This window comes from Mobula hypostoma, chromosome 2, assembly GCF_963921235.1.
Source record: "Mobula hypostoma chromosome 2, sMobHyp1.1, whole genome shotgun sequence".
Classification (NCBI taxonomy): Eukaryota; Metazoa; Chordata; class Chondrichthyes; order Myliobatiformes; family Myliobatidae; genus Mobula; species Mobula hypostoma.
Window position 1 is genome coordinate 160562176 of NC_086098.1, and position 15066 is coordinate 160577241.

A 15066-nucleotide genomic window follows, 5' to 3' on the forward strand; every position below is an offset into this window, starting at 1 on the left:
AAGAGGGTGGGAGGAGAAGAGTAGGAGGAGGGCAGGGGTTGGAGGGAGAGGGGTTGGAGGGGGAGGAGGGTTGTCATGGCCAGACCGTTGCTTCAGCCAGTGTGGTAATTCACGTTCCTGGCCACTTAGAATGGTGCATTCTAAGTTTTACTTCAGTACCGAGGTTTATCTATGTAACTCTGTCTCTCCGTGTCAAGATAAGTGTTGCCTGCCATTTGCCTTTCCATTTAATGCTCCGTGTCAGATAAGTGTTGCCTGCTGCCTGTCCCATTTGCCGTTCAGCTCCAGCAATGCCCTGCGTCAAGAAAAGTATTGTCTGCCATTTGCCTTTCCATTTAACACTCCAAGTCAAGATAAGTGTTGCCTGCCGCCTGTCTCCTGTTTAGCTCCAGCAACGCGCTGTGTCAAGAAAAGTTTTGCCTCCCACTCTTCCGTTCATCTGCGCTGTTTGCTCTGTCCCTCGGCTGCTTAGAATTGTGTATACCAAGTTCTGTTTCTGCACTGTTGTTTCCCTGTGTTAACTGTGTCTCTTCATGCCGCCTGCCGTTCTCTCCCAGCCACGCTCATCCCCTTGTCCCTGCTCTGCCTCGTTCAGCCGTCTGTCTACACTCTCCGCTGGCTCAGTGGTTAAATGCCGCATTCTCACTGTAGTGACTCGGGTTTAATCCCCAGTCCAGCCTCGCTCACTCCCCGGCTTTCCTCTGCCTAATCCTCGCTCCCCGGCCTTCCCTGCAACCATTAATAAACACTCTTCTGATGATGCTACCTCCGTGTCAGTGCCTGCGTTTTGGTTCACCCGTTCTTCTCGTTGCAACAGTGGGTTTCTGGTCTCCGCTCAGCCACCTCTTTCTCCCACTCGCTGGCGAGAGACAGCCTGTCCGAGATACCCAAGGATTAGTTTCTGAACTAGTTTGATGGATTCTGGATCAAGGGCTTCTGCTGCCGCTGACATAGTGCTGTGGTGGGGTCAATGTTTCTGCTGGCACAGGTGGGGTGGGGGGGGTCAATTCTTTTGCTGCTGCTTGTGTGAAGGGAAGGGGGGGCTTTGATGTTTCAGTCGTTCTAAGGGGATGTATGTCAGGTTGTTTGTGGACGTATGTCAGGTTGTATACTGTATACATAGTCTGATATTAAATATTCTTTTATCTTTGAAACCCATGTTCTTTCTTCATGACTGAAGCATTGCATCCCAAGCAACATCCTGTACCCTCCCCAGTGCAACTGTTCCACCTTATACTGTGGCAATACTAAATCACTATGCTCTTACATATCCTACACTCTCAGGTGGACAGGAAAACAATTTTATTTATGGGAAATCTAGACTAGTGGTATAGTAAACTGCAAATGCATGCATTGTATTTTCTATGTATTACAGTATTTACTCAAATGCACACATTGTATTTTCTATATTTACCATGTAACCACTGCTAGCTCAATAGAAGGTATTCACTATGTAGCCATGACTTTTGACCTGTTCACTATTAATTCATGAAGAGAACTAGACTGAAACCAAGTAGAAAGATAACGTTGGCGAGTAAGGTGATGAAATATGTGGCAGTATGTCAACGCACGACTAATTAAGAAATAACTGTGGTTAGGGATGAGAGGACATATGGTCTAAAATGTAAACTAGGACATAATTAAGTTGGGGAATAAAACAATAGTGGAAAGTCGAGAATGGATATTTTGATGATATGTAATCACAGGCCAACTGGATATGATAATGTAGCTAAGATAGGAAAATTGCTATAAAAATGCTGTATACAAGCCTCGACAGGCAGTCAGCTACTAGATTTCTGATTGTCTCAGCTTTGATTTGCAAATTAAGGTTTAAAACATCTTGATGGGTTTTCTGCATCTTCTTGTCATTTGTGAGAAACGAGAAACCACAACAAAATTGGCGTCACGAACAGGATCGGATAGAGACCCGTGAGGAAGGGAACGGCAGATTGGGATGCTTCCCGGTCCCTCAGGGACCCTCACGGGGCTAACAGAATTAAGGGTGTGCCCAAAAAGAAAAAAGGTGATCGCTTTTTGCGATAATTCGGACTAAGAATTCTGTTGGTTTTGGGGGTCTCGGGGACTCAGAAGTGTGAAGCAACTGCCGAAGGGTCTCTCCAATCCAAAGAATCTGGCAGAATTGGGGATAAAAGGAGGCTCAGAGGATTAATCAAGAGCACGGCAGTGGGGGTAAGTACGAATAAAGTAATAAGAAGTTAAGTAAGGAAATTCCACGTGGTGTTGGTAAGTCCCTGTGGATACCGCTTCGCACGAAACGAAGGGCTGAACAGGCAGGGAAAGAAAAGAAAAATTCTTGTGAATACCGCCTTAAGAAGTGTAAGGGTCTGCATAGGCGAGGTGTAAAAGGAAGAGTTCTGTGGACACCGCCCTAAGTAGGGGTCTGCACGGGCAGAACATAATAAGAGATAAAGATAGTTTAATAGATAAATCAGACGCTGGTGAGATAAACCATAAGGCTAGGCATAGAAATAGAGTTAGAGAAATAGTATTATTAAATAGGCAAGTCATGAGATTCTAAAAATACCATAATAGAAAAAGGAAAAAGAAAACAACGTGATAGAGAAAGGAACAGCAGTAGAAATATTGAGCAGAATATTCCCGGTGTATCAAGGTAAGATCGCGGAAATTTCAGAAAAATGGGAAAAAAGAACTAAAAAACTGGTCATGAAATGGCCAAGAAAAGGAATGTTTGATGTAAGCTTATGTGAGGAAATGGAAGCGTTAATTAAAAATCACAAACCCAAAGATAAATCTAAGAGAGAAAAAAAGGGAACAAGAAATGGAAGTGTTAAAACTCTTTAGGATGGAGGGAGAAAGGTTAAGAAAGAGGGGAAGTATATTAATAGTAAGTAAAAAAGACACTGAGAAACGAAACGAGCAGTCTGATAAAGAAAAGGAAAAGCATAACAAGGATCCAGCTTCGGCTCTATACCCAGACCTGAAAGACGTAGAAAAACCTCCTCCCTATTATGAGAAAGAAACCCTTAAGCAGTGTCCGATGATAACAGGAACAGTGGATCTAAATGGAGAAATTAAAGTCTGGGATACCGAGGAGGAAAGAAAGAATCACGAAAAGGAGCAGGAGGAACTACGGAAGGTAATAGAAGATGACAGGGCAAAGATAGAACAGGAGAAAAGGGAATTAGAAGAAGAGATCAAAGGGTTATAGGAATTAAAAGCAAAAAGGGATGAAGAGAAATCTTTCTAATATGGGCACGGAACTGAACAGGCCAGAGCAGAAGGTAACTTGTCGGGAGAGCAAGAGTTAAGTAGGGAAAGAGAGGGTGCAGGAGAGTGTAGGCAGAGGATAGGAGATAGAAGCCTTGAATGGGGAAAAAGTGAGAGTGAAAAGGCAGATACTAGAAACAGAGGGAGAGATTATGAAATTACAGCGGAGACTGAATTTCCAATGGGAGTTTTTGAGGATTTCACATGGACCCAAGCAAATGCTACCTCAAGGCAGAAAGGAAGAACTCCACGAGCAGGCCAAGGGAGAGAGGAAACCCTGGAAAGAATCATGTGACAGCCAGTAAAAATGTGCTCAGAAACAAATGGGGAGTCAGGTGAGGAGGAGAGTCGGGATATGTGGGAAAGGAAAGGAAGAATGATGCCATTGTTAGTAAAAGGATTGGGATAAGTACAGTATATTCCTTGGGGATCCCAGGACCTGGAAGGGCTGAAAAACACCCTGCCCAGCCTACATGAGGGTGCAGGGAAGTGGATTAGGGCCTTTGAGGAAGAAACCACGGGACGAATGTTGGCTATGGGAGATTTAAAGGCGCTGCTGATAAGGCTGATGGGAACCTCCAAACTACAAGAGCTGATGGAAGTGGCTGGTATACAGAATGCGGACAGCACACTGATTGACGGGGCCAGATTTGACACAGCGAGGCAGAGGGTACGGGGGGCCCTCAGGGAGCTCTATCCACCCAAAATGGACCCCAAAGCCATGAAAGGGGATCCACTGGGAGACACTGAAAATCCAGCAGCCTATATAGAAAATCAGTTGAAAAGGTGGAGACTAGAAACTGAACAAGTGGAAGGCAACCCGTTTATGACCTGGATGTTCCGAAATACTGTTTTGGATGCAATGCCTCCCCAAGTTAAGTCTAAACTTGAGGAAGTGGTTGGACTGATGTCAATGACCTCATTGGAATTCAGGGACCATGTAGTCCATGCGGTCGAGAAATATCAAAAAGACAAACGAAAGTTGAATGAGCAGCAAGAAGAAGTGCAAAGAAAGCTGATACAAATGCAGTTTGAAGAATTTAAAAAGAAGGAAAAAGAAAAAGGCAAAAACATGCTGCCAGCAGTAACTGATTTGAGCACAGCCGTTGAAATGAATGAAATGCCATTATATGGAGGGACCGGTCGTGCCATAAGACAGAGCCCAGAAAACCCCATGCCAATAATAGACGTCTTTGGGGGAGCTTTTCCGCAAATGCCCTATCAGGGACAGGATAAATTTAAACAGCAGCCCAGACAGGACTGGAAATCCCAAGGAGGGGGGCAGAGAGGTTATGGGCAGGAAGAGCCAGTAAGGAAACAACGGGAAAGAGAGATACAGAGACTGTGCTGGGGATGTAACCAGCCAGGACACATGAGAAGGGACTGCCCACGTAAGCCATGGGCCGTCACGTACCAGCGGGAACCAATGAGATGGGAACCACAGTCTAGCCAAGGACCAGACCCCGCAGGCCCGAGTGCAAGACATTAGGGGTGCCCAGAGAACCCAGGTGGAAAGGGACACTACCCAGTGATAACAAGGGAGGCAGAAGAGGAACCGATTGTTCAGGTTGTGTTAGAAGGGCAGCTGACACCAATGATGATAGGTACTGGAGCCACGTATACTTGCGTACAGCCGCTGTATGCCCTTCACCTTCCCATGTCAGGAAAATTTATTAAGACTGTAGGGTTCTCGGGTAAAACACAGTTGACACAATGTACAGCTCCAGTGAGATTAAGGATGGGCAGCAAACGAATAGTTTTGCCAATATTAGTGTCCAAAGGAACTCCGATGAATTTGCTAGGCAGAGATGCCCTATTAAAACTAGAATTAAAGTTAGAATGTACCAGAAGTGGGTTGAGTGTGGAAAGAGTAAATGCTCAATTACTAGTGCGGGAAATCAAGAAAACTAATGTCTTTTGGATAGGAGACATAGAAGATCAGATCTGGCAAACCTGGGAAAAATGGAAAAAGGGTGTGCAGGCTATATTGCCCCAGGCTGTAGTGCCCAAATCCGAGTTACATTGCACAGTGATTTTTGACGAAACTCAGAACGAAGAGCTAGAGGAGAGATGGCACAAAGAGGCAGGCAACCGGCAGCATCTAAGAGGAGAAGCTATAATAATTGGGAGACAAGAGGCAGCCCTGCAAGTCAGGTGGAATACCTTCTTGGAGAAATGGTACAGGATACTGGAAGCTGAGCCCCACATAACGCTGCTGGTAAATGAGGGACATCAGTCTAAAGACCTAGGACTCTTAGTAAAGCATGCTGGAACCATAGTGGTGTGGAGGAAAATTATGCCACAGGTGTGGGTATCGGGAGACAACAACTATTTTAAAATAGAGGTAGATATAGATATGGTAGGAACAACAAAGGAGGTCGAAGTAACTCCCCAACCACACGTGACGTTATTGGGAAAGGAGGAAGGCCAGCAGAGAGATAACAGGCTGGATAGGTTACCATCTATTCTGTGGTCACAACATGACACGGATGTAGGGAGAATAAGAACAGCCAGTCCGGTAGAAATAAAGCTGCAAAAGGGAGCAGTTCCACCCAGACCACCACAATATCCCTTGAAACCAGAGGCAGAAGAGGGAATAGCGCCAACGATACAGGGTCTACTGGAGGCAGGAGTACTCAAAAGGACATACAGCCCATGTAATACCCCACTGTTTCCTGTCCTTAAAGCGGATAAATCTAAATGGAGACTGGTGCATGACTTGCGAGCGGTGAATGAGGTAGTGGAGGACTGGCCAGTGGTAGTTCCCAACCCACACATGCTCTTGACTAATGTTCCACCAGAGGCAGACTATTTTTCAGTGATTGATTTCTGTTCGGCTTTTTTCAGCGTTCCTCTGGCAGATCAGTGTCAGTACCTATTTGCATTTACATACAGAGACAACCAGTGTACCTACACTAGAATGCCGCAAGGATTTAAACATTCACCACACGTATTTAATCAAGTGTTAAAGGCGGACCTACAGGGCATATCTTTGGAAAGTACATTGACACAGTATGTGGATGATTTGTTGATTCGCTCTGAAAGTGAGGGACAGTGTGAACAGGATACCATAACCCTTTTAGAGAGACTGGCGCATGGAGGGCATAAGGTATCTAGAAAGAAGCTGCAATTTTGCAAGCAACAGGTAGAATACCTAGGTAGAGTGATATCCAAGGGAGCGAAGGCGATAGCGCTGGATCAAATTGAGGCTATAACTAAAGCTCCCAAGCCCCAGACAGTGGGGCAGATGATGACGTTTCTGGGACTGACAGGATATAGTTCAAATTGGATAAGGGAATATGCTGAAATTGTAACGCCACTAAGGAAAATAATGAAGGAAGCAGGACATACAAGCTTGAGGAGTAGTCTACAGTGGAATGAGGAGGCGGAAGTGGCTTTCAATACTATAAAGCAGGAATTGCAGTCAGCCCCAGCATTAGCTTTGCCTGACTACGAGAAGGCCTTTCATCTGTACGTATCCAACCAACAGGAAGGTTATGCCACGGCAGTTCTAATGCAGGAGACTGGCACAGGTAAAGCAAACCAACTGATAGCATACTACAGTGCGAAACTGGATGAGGTGGCTCAGGGGTACCCACCTTGTTATCAGGGATTGGCGGCACTATACTATGCATATGAAAAGGCATCATCCGTCTTTAGATTCTGGACTAGTTCCTGAGGATTGGAGGGTGGCTAATGTAACCCTGCTTTTTAAAAAAGGAGGGAGAGAGAAACCGGGGAATTATAGACCGGTTAGCCTAACATCGGTGGTGGGGAAAATGCCAGAGTCAGTTATCAAAGATGTGATAACAGCACATTTGGAAAGCGGTGAAATCATCGGACAAAGTCAGCATGGATTTGTGAAAGGAAAATCATGTCTGACGAATCTCATAGAATTTTTTGAGGATGTAACTAGTAGAGTGGATAGGGGAGAACCAGTGGATGTGGTATATTTGGATTTTCAAAAGGCTTTTGACAAGGTCCCACACAGGAGATTAGTGTGCAAACTTAAAGCACACGGTATTGGGGGTAAGGTATTGATGTGGATAGCGAATTGGTTGGCAGACAGGAAGCAAAGAGTGGGAATGAACGGGACCTTTTCAGAATGGCAGGCAGTGACTAGTGGGGTACCGCAAGGCTCAGTGCTGGGATCCCAGTTGTTTACAACATATATTAATGACTTAGATGAGGGAATTAAATGCAGCATCTCCAAGTTTGCGGATGACACGAACCTGGGCTGCAGTGTTAGCTGTGAGGAGGGCTGTGAGGAGGATGCTAAGAGGATTCAGGGTGACTTGGATAGGTTAGGTGAGTGGGCAAATTCATGGTAGATGCAATTTAATGTGGATAAATGTGAGGTTATCCACTTTGGTGGCAAAACAGGAAAACAGATTATTATCTGAATGGTGGACGATTAGGAAAAGGGGAGGTGCAACGAGACCTGGGTGTCATTATACACCAGTCATTGAAAGTGGGCATGCAGGTACAGTAGGCAGTGAAAAAGGCGAATGGTATGCTGGCATTCATAGCAAGAGGATTCGAGTACAGGAGCAAGGAGGTACTACTGCAGTTGTACAAGGCCTTGGTGAGACCACACCTGGAGTATTGTGTGCACTTTTGGTCCCCTAATCTGAGGAAAGACATCCTTGCCATAGAGGGAGTACAAAGAAGGTTCACCAGATTGATTCCTGGGATGGCAGGACTTGCATATGATGAAAGACTGGATCGACTAGGCTTATACTCGTTGGAATTTAGAAGATTGAGGGGGGATCTTATTGAAACGTATAAAATTCTAAAGGGATTGGACAGGCTAGATGCAGGAAGATTGTTCCCGATGTTAGGGAAGTCCAGAACGAGGGGTCACAGTTTGAGGATAAAGGGGAAGCCTTTTAGGACCGAGATTAGGAAAAACTTCTTCACACAGGGAGTGGTGAATCTGTGGAATTCTCTGCACAGGAAACAGTTGAGGCCAGTTCATTGGCTATATTTAAGAGGGAGTTAGATATGGCCCTTGTGGCTAAAGGGATCAGGGGGTATGGAGGGAAGGCTGGTACAGGGTTCTGAGTTGGATGATCAGCCATGATCATAACTGAATGGCGGTGCAGGCTCGAAGGACTGAATGGCCTACTCCTGCACCTATTTTCTATGTTTCTATGTAACCATGGGCTATCCTGTGATTCTTTACACACACCACAAGGTAGCAGAATTACTGGAAAGAGGGAAATTTGTGTTGACACCAGCCAGGATAGCAGCATATCAGATGCTACTGACATTTCCAGATATAACTATACAGAGATGCACCACCAGTAACATAGCTGATTATGTCCCTTTAGGGTATGAAGGAGAACCCCATGATTGTGTAGGGAAAACAATGACATTCGCTAAATTGAGAGCAGATTCACGATCAGAACCATTAGAGGACGAAGATAAAAAGGTCCTGTTCGTGGATGGCTCTTGTTACAGGGATCACGATGGGAATCACGCAGGGTTCTCAGTCGTGCAACAGGATCAGGCAGACTTCAAGGTCATCAGAATAGAGGCATGTCCACAACCGTGCTCCGCCCAGCTAGCGGAAATCAGAGCTTTGACGGCAGCGTGTGAAATGATGGAAGGAGAGAAAGTAGATATCTATACAGATTCAGCATATGCTCATGGAGTGTGTCATTTATTTGGGGCAGTGTGGAAACAGAGGTTTTAAAAAGAGCAATGGAGATCCCATACAGCACTGTCAGCAGATTTTAAATCTAATAAAAGCGCTGATGAAACCTAAAGCACTGGCTATAGTAAAATGCCAGGCACATAAAAAAGGAAACGATGTAGTAACAAAGGGAAATCAAGCTGCAGATGAAGCAGCCAGGAAAGCGTCTGGGTGTACATCTGTTGTTATTGCACCCCAGGTAAGTCTAGAGCCGGAACCTACGGTAGAGGATCTAATTGAAATACAGGGAAAGGTAACTTTGGCAGAGCAAACATTGTGGAGACGAATGGAGGCCGATCAGAACCCAGAAGGCCTATGGACCACAGAAGACAGCCTACTGGTAGCTCCCACCCCTTTACTGACTATCCTGATTTCAGAAGTACATGGGATGGATCATTGTGCAAGGGGGGAAGTAATAAGGAAAATAAAAAAGGATGGATTTTGGTCGCCTTATTTACAGGCTTCAGTAGACCATGTATTGTCACAGTGTGAGGTATGCGCGCAGAATAATGTTCGGAAAGGAATTACAACCCCAATGGTCATATACCCGTACCTGAAGGGCCATTTAAACACCTAGTGATTGACTATGTAGACATGATAAAAACAGTAAGAGGGAAAAGATACATTGGTGGTAATCGACAGATTCAGCAGATGGGTAGAGGCAGTACCCTTGAAAGATCAAGGGGCAGGAACAGTGGTGAAATTCCTGACAAACGAAGTGCTCCCAAGGTTTGGGATACCGACAAAAATTAGCTCAGACAATGGTTCAGCTTTCATCCAAAAAGTGGTCAAGTTAGTACTGCAAGCACTGAGAATAAAGCAAAGATTTAGATGTGTGTATCACCCTCAGTCGCAGGGTATGGTGGAAAGAATTAACGGGACCTTAAAAACCAAACTAAACAAAATCTGTGCAGATACTAAACTCAACTGGGTCGATGCACTACCGTTAGCATTAATGAGTTACCGCATGCAGACTAATCGGATGACGTGTCTAACACCGCATGAAATGCTAACTGGAAGACCCATGCCAGTGCCCCAGTGGAGAGGACCACGTAAAGGGCCTAGTTTGGAACAATTGGAATTGGAATTAAAACAATACGTGCGGCAATTAACTATGATACATAAGTCTATTTATGTACAGGAAAAACAGAAAGAGCCGGAGATTGATCAAGGGGAAGGACCAATCAAGCCAGGCGATCAGGTCTACGTGCGAGCGTTTCGAAGGAAGTGGAACGAACCCAGAAGGGAAGGGCCCTTTACAGTAACCAAAGCATCACCCACCGCAGTTCAAGTGGAAGGACGCTCCACCTGGTATCCTCTCAATCACTGCGCTAGAGCAATCCCGCAGGTACAGTCAGGTGGGCCACCTGAGGTAAGTGGTGAAGAGGAACAAACAGTAGGGGACAGGCAAGAGTAACAAGAAGCTGACACTGAACCACAGGAACTTGACCAAGTAATAAAGGAAATTTTTGGTCCTGAGGACAGGCCCGAAGACCCTAAGGATGGGGTTATGGATGGTAGTACTCTTTCAGATAATGGGGACGACTTGGGGGTGACCAGTCTCGCCCCCCCCGGGATGATATACTCAGATACTCTTGTGCAGATTTGGAGACCAGTAATTAGACAGATGTGGCATGGGACTGTTAGGATCCCACAAAATCTAAGAAAGGTAGTTAAACAAAATGCAGAGTTTGGACACCAGTTTTTTGACTGGTTAAATAGTAAACTAGGAGGATGGGGAGCATGGCTGACCAAAATTGCAGTAACCATCGGTACTGTATTGCTAAGCTGTGCGGTCATTCTGTGCTGTTTTCTTCCATGCCTCAAGTCACTTGTAGTGCGTGCTGCAATGAAACGGTTTCCGATGCTCCTGGAAATTATTGGGTTGAGCCCTACGGAGAAATAAGCACCGATGATGTATTCGTACAGTCTACGAGACATGCAAGACGAACGAGAGAGATGAAATATGTGGGGATTAGACTGTGAAGGCTCCTGAGTCTTTTTCCCTGTCTCAGATACGAAGGGACGGGTTTTTGGCTCAATGACCTAGGGAGGTAGGGAGAGAACACTTAGAGTCCTAAGCACAGGAAACTATAGTTTAACCCAAAATTTGGGAGTAAATGCGGGGCTTTATTTGAGCTTTTGTGCATAGACTCTCAGTCCTCTCTCTCTGTATCAGACCCTGTGGGTCTCAAAGGGAGGATTATATTGAAAAATGCAAATGCATGCATTGTATCTTCTATGTATTACAGTATTTATGCAACAGTATTTACTCAAATGCACACATTGTATTTTCTATATTTACCATGTAACCACTGCTAGCTCAATAGAAGGTATTCACTATGTAGCCATGACTTTTGACCTGTTCACTATTAATTCATGAAGAAAACTAGAATGAAACCAAGTAGAAAGATAACGGTGGCGAGTAAGGTGATGAAATATGTGGCAGTATGTCAATGCAAGACTAATTAAGAAATAACTGTGGTTAGGGATGAGAGGACATATGGTCTAAAATGTAAGCTAGGACATAATTAAGTTGGGGAGTAAAACAATAGTGGAAAGTTGAGAGCGGATATTTGATGATATGTAATCACAGACCGACTGAATATGATAATGTAGCTAAGATAGGAAAATTGCTATAAAAATGCTGTATACAAGCCTCGGCGGGCAGTCGGCTACTAGCTTTCTGATGGTCTCAGCTTTGATTTGCAAATTAAAGTTTAAAATGTCTTGACAGGTTTTCTGCGTCTCCTTGTCGTTTGTGAGAAACGAGAAACCACGACAGTGGCTACAGTTTGAAAACAAGGGGGCAGCTCTTCCATACAGTAATAGGGCAAATCTTCTTTACAGTTTTGAGTGTCTTTGAAATTCTTCTCCTTGCAGGCATGGAAGCAAAGTATTTGAAAACTTTCAAAACTCCCCAAGACCATGCATCTCATCTACAGCTCACTGAGACTGAGCAGCCCGTCCTTGCTCACTAACAGATGACATCCTGTCAACCCGGCTAGGAACCTCACTGACTTTTTCCTGAACTATCAATATGAAGGTCTCACTTTCTACAAGATGTCTTCACTGATACAAGCAACAGATATTTGCTCATTGGTTGTTAAAACTTTACTGGATATTTAGAAGAAGAAAACAGGAAAAACAATTAATACTGAAATATTTTGTATTATATTCTTCATATTATTAGGGCAAATCTTAAATACATCATAGAAAAATAGTTTAAAGTTTACAAAGATTTTAATTGTTAATACCTGGGGTGATTAAGATTTGAGTGAAACTTGCAATATGCTGCTTAATCACTCAGAGCAGTAGTGGTAAACATCTCACATCACCATCATCTATCCAAGGCTAGAATAACTAGCGATGACCTGTTCCATGGTTGTAAAACTGTCTAGAAATTCCTCCTCTGAGATTCCATGTTTCACATACTGATGCACGTAAGCCCTAAAAGATAAAGTCAAAAAAATTCTGAACAAAGATCTTTCACAATTTACAGGACATCCCTAATCATTGCAGATACTAAAGTGTATTTACTGTTAAAATAAAGGAAAACATGGGAGCATACAAAGAGCAACATAATAAAAAATTAGAAAATATATTTTAGCAACATTTGTTGAGGGATAAATATTGATCGATGCTGAAGAGCCTTTCTGCTCTACAGATGGTACCGTGGAAAATAGAAGTGACCTCAATTTAAGATCCACAGGAAAACAACTCTTGCAGGAGCACCCAGCATGAAATTTATGAAAACAAGAGAAAGTAACGTTAAAACAAAGGAAATAAGAAAGCAAGGGACAATACATGGATGGGTTTGGTTTATAACTTCAACAACAGCATCACACTGGAGAAAGAATTACTCAAGAAATAAGAAGGGTTTGTTGTTAAGCCAATGTATTGATTGGAAGAAAGGCGAAAAAAAATATTGAATGACCAGTTTGCAAAAGCATTTGCTAGAGTGAAACTTCATGGAACAAACTGAGGAGCAAATTATCTTGGATCTTATCTTTTTAATTAGTAATCTCCATCTTTTAAGGAATCCACTTGTCAGAAAGATCATAATAAGATAGAATTTAATATGTAGTCAAGTGGGAATGCAGTAATCAGAAACCAGAATGAAACATAAATATAGACTATCATGTAGGTCTAGAAGGTAATTGATCTGAGAAAAAAAGGAAAAGGATTAATCTTTAAGATTTTGCCATTTAATTAAAAAAATTATTGACATGTTATTTAGATGAAGAAAATGAGGATAACTAAAGAAAAGGTTAAGTCCAATAAAGGATAAAAGAGGGAATTTATGCTTGGAATCAGAGAAAGTGACTAAGGTATCAAATGAGCTCTTTGCGTCAGTATCTACTGAGAAGGTTTTAAGGCCATAAGACCCTAAGACATAGGAGACTTAGGCTATGTAACCCATGAAGCTCAGTCATTGCATCACGGCTGATTTATTATCCATTTCAACCCCATTCTCCTGCCTTCTTCCCATAATCTTTGACGCCCTGACTAATCGGGAACTCATCAACCTCCACCTTAAGTATACTCAACATCCTGGCTTCCACAGCTGCTCATGGCAATGAATTCCACAGATACCCTACCCTCAGGCTGAAAAAATTCCTCCTTATCTCTGTTCCAGATGAATGTCCCTCAGTCCAGGGGTTCCCAAACTTTAGCATCTATCGATGGGCTCATGGACCTCAGGTTGGGAATCCCCATGTCTCATCTGAGGCTAGACTCACTTACCATAGAAAACATCCTCCCCACATCCACTTTATCCAGACCTTTCAATATTTGATAGGTTTCAATAAGACACCGCCCCCAACCACAATTCTTCTAAACTCTAGTGAGTACAGGCCCAAAGTCATCAAACACTCCTCGTACTGTATGTTAATCCTTTCATTCCCAGATCATTCTTCTGAACTTCTTCTGGGCCCTCTCCAATGCCAGCAGGTTTCTCAGATATAGAAACATAGAAAACATACAGCACAATACAGGCCCTTCAGCCCACAAAGTTGTGCCGAACATGTCCCTACCTTAGAACTACCTAGGCTTTACCCATAGCCCTCTATTTTTCTAAGCTCCATGTATCCATCCAGGAGTCTCTTAAAAGACCCTGTCGTTTCTGCCTCCTCCACCACCGCCAGCAGCCCATTCCACGCACTCACCACTCTCTGTGTAAAAAACTTACCCCTGACATCTCCTCTGTGCCTGCTTCCAAGCACCTTAAAACTATGCCCTCTCGTGCTAACCATTTCAGCCCTGGGGAAAAGCCTCTGACTACCCACACAATCAATGCCTCTCATTATCCTGTACAACTCTATCAAGTCACCTCTCATCCTTCGTCGCTCCAAGGAGGAAAGGCCAAGTTCACTCAACCTATTCTCATAAGACATGCTCCCCAATCCAAGCAACATCCTTGTAAATCTCCCCTGCATCTTTTCTATGGTTTCCACGTCCTTCCTATAGTGAGACAACCAGAACTGAGCACAATACTCCAAGTGGGGTCTGACCAGGGTCCTATACAGCTGCAACATTACCTCCCAGCTCTTAAACTCAATCCGATGACTGATGAAGGCCAATGCACCGTATGCCTTCTTAACCACAGAGTCAACATGTGTAGCAGCTTTGAGTGTCCTCTGGACTCAGACTCCAAGATCCCTCTGATCCTCCACACTGCAAAGAGTCTTACCATTAATGCTATGTTCTGCCTTCATATTTGACCTACCAAAATGAATCACCTCACACTTACCTGGGTTGAACTCCATCTGCCACTTCTCAGCCCAGTTTTGCATCCTATCAACGTCCAGCTGTAACCTCTGACAGCCCTCCACACTATCCACAACACCCCCAACCTTTGTGTCATCAGCAAATTTACTAACCCATCCCTCCACTTCCTCATCCAGGTCATTTATAAAAATCACAAAGAGTTGGGGTCCCAGAACAGATCCCTGAGGCACACCACTGGTCACCGGCCTCCATGCAGAATATCACCTGTCTACAACCACTCTTTGCCTTCTGTGGGCAAGCCAGTCCTGGATCCACAAAGCAATGCCCCCTTGGATCCCATGCCTACTTTCTCTATAAGCCTTGCATGGGGTACCTTATCAAATGCCTTG

General features: G+C 44.0%; 1 protein-coding gene across 4 annotated transcripts in view; it reads right to left on the bottom strand.

Moving 5' to 3' along the window:
• Positions 1–10304: 10304 nt before the first annotated feature.
• The window catches only part of tubd1 (tubulin, delta 1), a 64007-nt gene continuing 59245 nt past the window's right edge, over positions 10305–15066 (bottom strand). For 3 of the 4 annotated variants that reach the window (XM_063040946.1, XM_063040945.1, XM_063040947.1), the window contains one exon: positions 10869–12397. In XM_063040946.1, coding sequence (XP_062897016.1) covers positions 12292–12397 — 106 coding nt within the window. In that variant the 3' untranslated portion in view covers positions 10869–12291. Of the gene's footprint in view, positions 10840–10868; positions 12398–15066 lie in introns of those variants that run through there. The other variant, XR_010017055.1, reaches the window with a different exon arrangement.